Source organism: Micromys minutus (assembly GCF_963924665.1).
Source record: "Micromys minutus genome assembly, chromosome: 9".
Taxonomy (NCBI): domain Eukaryota; kingdom Metazoa; phylum Chordata; class Mammalia; order Rodentia; family Muridae; genus Micromys; species Micromys minutus.
The window spans coordinates 32,674,669-32,681,015 of NC_137978.1; the positions used below are offsets into that span (position 1 = coordinate 32,674,669).

Sequence of the window (6,347 nt, forward strand, 5' to 3'; positions counted from 1 at the left end):
CCTAGAAAGTGCCTGGAATTCCTCTTCATGCAAATGAAGCATTCCCCAGCACCTCAGCTCTAGCCAATGATGTACACTCACCCCCAGATCGCCTACCTACTCTCCAAGGTTTATATAGCCCTCATCCCTGCTCCCAACCTCCAATAAAGAACTGTTTTGCTGAAAATTGTCTCTGGAGAAGGTTGTTTCTCTCATATTCACACCAACCAAGATCCTGCCTAACCCACCAGCCCCGGTTAAGAGTCACCCCTGTCCAGACCATGAGGGGAGACACTGGCCAGGATCAGCAAGAGTTCACAGTCTCCAAAAGAAACAGAACAAAGAGGAGGGAGCCCTTCAGCTGGAGTGGCAGAGCAGCCCAGGCGTGGTCAGGAAGGCTGCACAGGGATGGCTGTCCGTGTAGGTCTTGAGGGACAAGGAGAGGTCTGCTAGACAGTAAGCACCAGGCAGATGCTTAGCAGGGAGGAGAGAAGAGCTTGAGGAGAGAGAGACAGTGGAGGGAGGGGATTGGGAGGCTGGTGGTTTCTGGAACGGGCCTGGGGAGTCAGTGTAGGGTGTTGTGACCTTGAGAAGTATCCCCAGGTTAGAGCAGGGGACAGGCCCATGCTGGAGGACTGGGAATACCCTGATCTATGTAGGTCCAGGGAATGCAATTAATGATGAGGGTTGGAGCTAGGTTCTCGGAGGGACAGGAATCAGGACTAGACTTGATTGTGTTACCACTGCTCAGGCTCAGTTTGCTTGGTCCTCCAAACAGGTTTCCCAGGTCAGCCTGGCTGGGTAGAGGTCCTCAAGCAAAAAGTCCCAGTTTCCTGACATTTTTTTCCCAGTCCCCCTGTCTAACCCTACCCTACCTAACTGGCTCTTTCCAGCCAGGAATTGCCAGGGCCAAGCCTTCCCTTCTATTAGAAGCTAAAATGGTGTGGTACCAATGCCTTCCTGAGATGAATTGAGCTTCTTAAAATCAAGACCTGGACTTAGACCCCTCAGCATTTTGTAGGGTCAGCAGCTAACAGAATGGTAAGGGAAGCGTGAAAGTCAGAGGGAAGACAGTAGACCTGGAGTACTACCCCTCCTTCCATGTTTCCAAGCAGGGCCCCGGGTGCTCTGATAGGCCAAGGGACAGAGGCCAGCAAAGCCAACCTTGAGCATGTGACTGGAGAGTCTCCTCACATCCTTACCTCCTGAGCACCATATGAAGCTATAAGCTCAGTCTTCTGCTCAGGAACCAACAGTGGAACCTAGGCTGCCTGCCCTCTGGACCCTGGGGAAGCAAACAGAAGCTCATATTGCAGGCTCATGAATAACTAACTCATCCCCTGCTTGCTGCCTGCACCTCAGAGAAACCTGTTTCCTAGGCCTGCCCCCGACCCCGCCTTTCATTTCTTTAAACTTTAATAGGCCCAGGCTCCAAGACAACTGAGCAGGGTCCACAGAGCTGGGACAAAAGTTGAGCAGAACTTGGGCCCAGCTCCCTCAGGTCCGAGGTGATACCTGATAGAGAAGGACCCCATGGGGCAGGCCCACCTCCCTAGAAGCCTGGCCAAAGTGGAAATGTGGCCAAGCAGGAACCCCAAGAGTGGCCTCTGGCTTCAGAGCCCTTCACAGGGGGGAAGTAAACTGGGGTGCTGAGGCCAAGCTAGGCCTCTTGGCCCCTAGAAAAGCTGTGGGATAAGGTTGCAGATAAATCCCAGGCCCAGACCAACCGAAAGACTTACAGCCGAGAAGTTTCCATCCTGGATGTGGCACCCCAACAAGGAAGCATCCATCTAAAAAGACCAAGACTCCAAGGAGGACTGGAAGCAGTGCCCTGGATAGACCTACCTGCATGGACATCCCCATTAACACCAGAGACTTTCGCTGCCTACAGCTGGCCTGCGTGGCCCTCGGCCTGGTGGCCGGCAGCATCATCATCGGTGTCTCCGTGTCCAAGGCTGCCGCTGCTGTGGGTGGTATCTTTCTTGGGGCAGCAGGGCTTGGTGAGCAGACACTGGGCTGAGGCGTTGGGGGGTGGGTTCTGGGAAGCAAGGGTCTGGTGAATAAGAGGTGAAGGGCTGGGCTGGCCAGTGGGAATTGGTTGGAGAGGGTGAAAGCCAAAGGTATAAACAGTGCAGCCTCAGAGTACAGGAAGGAGAGCTGGCCTGGGGGTTGGCTGAAGTGTGCTGGGAGGACCGGGGTGGACAGACTGGTGTCCCACACCTCTGCCTTGTGTTTGTGGCAGGATTCATTAGCCAGGCTGGAGTGGAGTGATAGAGGCCTATAAAATGGGACAGTTCAGACAAAAGACTCTCCTCCTCTCCATTGTATCAGCAGCAGTTGTCTGTCTGTCTGTCTGTCTGTCTGTCTGTCTGGTCTGGCCGGGCTCATTGATGTAGAATGCAATCTCTCATCCCACTCCCATCCCAGGAGAACCTGGCACTCCATATCTTTAAACACTCAGTGCCAGGAACATGGTCCAGGAGGACAGAAGGGCAGGTCCCCACCCTGTGGCTTTCTGGCCATCAGGTCTGAGTTGGGAGGAGCATCAGTGAAGCCTAGAAGACCACACTAGAGATCTTGGGAGAGGAGAGGGCTGGAGAGGGAAGGGCAGGGGGCAGTGATGTAGGTGTCACCTGGCCCAGTTCTAGCCAAAGAAGGAAAGTGACCAACCTGTTGTTCATCTGAGCAGAATAAAGCCAAGAGCCTGCAAACCTGTAGCTTGCAGTCTGTAGCTCCTTCTCCAGATAGGTACTGAATCCCCAGCTAGGACTGAGTGCTGGGGGCACATACACACACACACACACACACACACACACACACACACACACACACATTTATACCCCCACAGTCCTGATCCTTTGTTCCTGTACCCTCCTACATCACCTTTATAAACAAAACACCCACCCCAGCCTCCTGCATCTCATACCAATCAGGACTTCCCCCATCATAGCATCCTCTGTGTCCCCCTCAGGGCTCCTCATCTTCGCCTACCCCTTCCTGAAGGCTCGGTTCAACCTGGACCACATCCTACCTGCCATAGGTGAGCATTTCCTCCCACACAAACCCTTTGACAAAGAGTGTGCAAAACTCTTTGTGTGCAAGCCTGTGAGTGACTCTGAGTGAACATGCCCATACATGAGACTGCTCCTGGATGAGTGTGTGTGTGTGTGTGTGTGTGTGTGTGTGTGTGTGTGTGTTGTATGCCAGTGTTGCCATAGCTACAGAGTAGCAGAATCCAGCAGCTGCCTGAGGAGACACAGCTAAACCTAGGGAATATGTCTTCCTTAAGGGTCTTTTTTGCTTCCCAAAGTCTCCAGGCTCTCCAGATGACACTCTCATCCTCAGCCCAGTAAAGGCCTCTACTTCACCTTGGGTCCCACCTCTTAATAGTTCTTACATTACTCCCACAACCTACACCCAAACTCCCAACACCCTCAGTCCTGTGGAGCTTCACACAGACCTACTTCCCTCCTTAAAAATTGACCACCTCTGGCCAGGTGTGGTGGTACACACCTTTAATCTCAGCACTAAGGAGGCAGAGGCAAGCAGATCTCTGAGTTCAAGCCCAGCCTGGTCTACAGAGTGAGTTCCAGGACAACCAGGGCTACACAGAGAAACCCCGCCCCAAAACCAAACCAAACCAAAAACCACTCCCACTTTTCCAAGGATTCATTTCTTCTGCCCTTTCCCCAAATCAACCTAAGTAAAGTGACACAGGAAAGCAGAGACAGCCGCCAATGGAGATAAGACAACAGAAAGAACTTTTTTTCTCAAGCTGAGCTTGATTTGGGAATGACCCAGTAGATGGGAATTTGGGGTACTCTCATTTTGCAGGAAACCTGAGAATCCATCCTAACTCAGGCCCAGACCATGGAGAGGGAAGATCTAGCAACAATAGCAACAAAGAAGGTAAGTGCCTGGAGCTCTGAACCCATCTTTTGTCCCTGCTGTCTGACTGGGCAGCTCTGTAGGTCCTGAGAGAAGCCTTGAGGGTCTTAGGCAGGGAGGGGGTCCAGCCCAGTATGGACAAAGGGCCTCCTGCTTTCTCTTCCCTTACCCACTGGGCCTCATGCCCTGGTTACTGTCCACTCTGCTCCGGGTGCTGAAATGTGACTCTTGACAATGATACCTGAAACTAGGCATCTTCTCCCTTCTGACCTTGTTCTCCATACTGGGAAAGCCAGGGAGGAGTGTCTTCAAGGCCCATTCCAGATGCTGCCCCAACCACTTTACAGATATTAACAGCTTGGTTCTCCCAAACCACATGCTGGGAAGTACTACAGTAAACTTCATTTTTTGTTGTTTCTTTGTTTTTTTTTTTTTTATTTAAATATGGGGTAACTGAGACACAGAAAGATTGCATGTCACATCCAAGATCACACAGGAGGCAGTGGGACCAGGACTTAAGCAGAGGCTACCTGATCTTCTCCTCACACTGTACTCGGTCCCTGTGACTTCCCATCCATCCCAGCTCTGCCCTACAGTCCTGGAGCATTCTGACCCCTGCTCTCTTTGGGTTTTCTGAGTTGACACCTCACTAGAGATCTGTTCTCAGGCCTCCTATTCTGCTGTCTCCCCCAGGAGCCCGCAGCAGCCTGTCCACAGTGACCAGAACCCTGGAGAAGCTGAAGCCTGGAGGCCGGGGAACTGAGGAGGGCTAAAGGACTGCCTCCTGTCCCACTCTCCCCATCCCCATACTCCAGGCTCAAAGCCCTCCTTCAAGCTGGAAGATGCAGAGATGAGTCCTGAGAATACCAGGCCTATCTTCTGTTCCAGTGAGACTCTCCCTAACAGGTTCCGTCACTCCTGGCATCATGGAAAGACCCACAGAATCCTCTCTTTTCCCTGGGTTCATTATTCTGAACAACATCTCAACTTTGTTCCTTGTTGGAATCTGATCCAGGGCTCTGACTAGAGTTAGAGATGGTTGTTTTATCCTGGCCATAGAAGCTGACCACAGGAACCACAGACAGGGTCCTGGCTGAGGCTGTCATACCTATGTCAGGAGATAACTTTCCAGCTAAGTCCAATGCTGGCACTGTTGCTATTGGACTTCTCCACTCAGGGCTGTGAAATACCAGGCTCCAGAGAGCCCCCCACTCCTCATACCTCCTGTTCTTCCCATTCCTCGTCAAAAGAAAAAGGCTCCTTGATTTCTCTAGAAGGCCAGCTCAGAATCCCATAGCTACATGTCCCCTTGTCTTATTCTAGCAGGCTGTGTCCGCCTCTCTCGTGAAACCTCCAGGGAAGCTTGGATTCTTTTTCACAAAGTCAATTGTGTTTGTTTTAAGACAGGATCTCATAGCCTGAGCTTGTCTTATATGCTCAATGATGCCTTGCTAAAGGTAGCAATTTTATTTATTCTCTGTTCTGAGTACTAAACTCTGGGTCTTGTACACAACAGGCAATCACTGTACTCAGCTCTATTCCTAGCTCTCAAAGAAATAATTCTCAAGCCTATGATGAATGATGTGTTTCCCCCAGTCCCTAGCACAAGGCAGGGCACACAGTTGCTGCTCTTGAAGAAAGCTACCCACTAGGCTTTCCTGGCAGCTGCATCATGGCATCTCCACAGTAAGGTTTGGTCTAGGGGGGCTCAGGTGCACACGCCCAGGCAGAAGGCTGCCAAGACCTCTGTATCTACAGCTCCAAGAACAGCAATATTGTTTGATCTCCACAGACATCTGCTCCTTGTCCTGCTTTGAGAAGACAAGCTGGGACCTGTCTTATTCTTATTCTTGAGAAGTCTTATTCTTGCAGGACCTGTGCAAATGACCCTTCTCAGACACCTTCTCTGACATTGCCCCACTACTTCCAAGGAGAGCTGATCACTGGAGTGGCTCTGGTCTGCTTCTCCTTGTTAATGTGAGAGCAGAGAGCCAGGCACACAGAAGATATCCGGTGGCTTTGGAAAACAGGCAACGTGGGAAAGCCCATCTTGGGCAGATGGGAAAGCTGAGATATCTTAGAATAAAGGACTCATTAGGTGCCCAGAAAAAGTAATGGAGACAAGCTCTGCGGCCAGGCCTCCTGTCGTCTGCATAGCCACGGAGCTCAGCTCCCAGTCAACAGAGGGCTGACATCCACAAGGGATGAATTTCACAAATGCTGCTCAACTGTAGAGACTGGTTGCTCCAGCATTCTCTCCACTGCCCTGCTGCCTGCTCCTCATCACTTTCTCTTCCTCCTCCTCAGCACCATCACCACTCCCTCTTCCCTGATGGACGAGGAGCCTCTTCCTCCTATTCATCCTCAGTCTTCACCTCTGTGCCTCAAAGAGATGCCCCAAAGGCAGAGGATGGGAATCGCAGATATAAGCCTAAGCTAACGAGAAGGTGGATCCCCTCTAGTTGACACTCCCAGGCATG

At 51.6% G+C, this 6,347-nt stretch overlaps 1 protein-coding gene across 2 annotated transcripts; it reads left to right on the top strand.

Moving 5' to 3' along the window:
• Positions 1–1,828: 1,828 nt before the first annotated feature.
• Positions 1,829–4,640, top strand: KNCN (kinocilin; the record flags this gene model as incomplete). 2 transcript variants are annotated; one of them, XM_080921451.1, is made up of 4 exons in its annotated part: positions 1,829–1,979; positions 2,951–3,019; positions 3,784–3,888; positions 4,561–4,640. In XM_080921451.1, the coding sequence occupies 4 exons, from the start codon at positions 1,829–1,831 to the stop codon at positions 4,638–4,640; spliced, it is 405 nt and encodes a 134-aa protein (XP_080777577.1). The 2 variants fall into 2 exon arrangements, with proteins under 2 accessions (XP_080777577.1, XP_080777578.1); XM_080921452.1 differs by having other exon boundaries at positions 3,814–3,888.
• Positions 4,641–6,347: the final 1,707 nt, after the last annotated feature.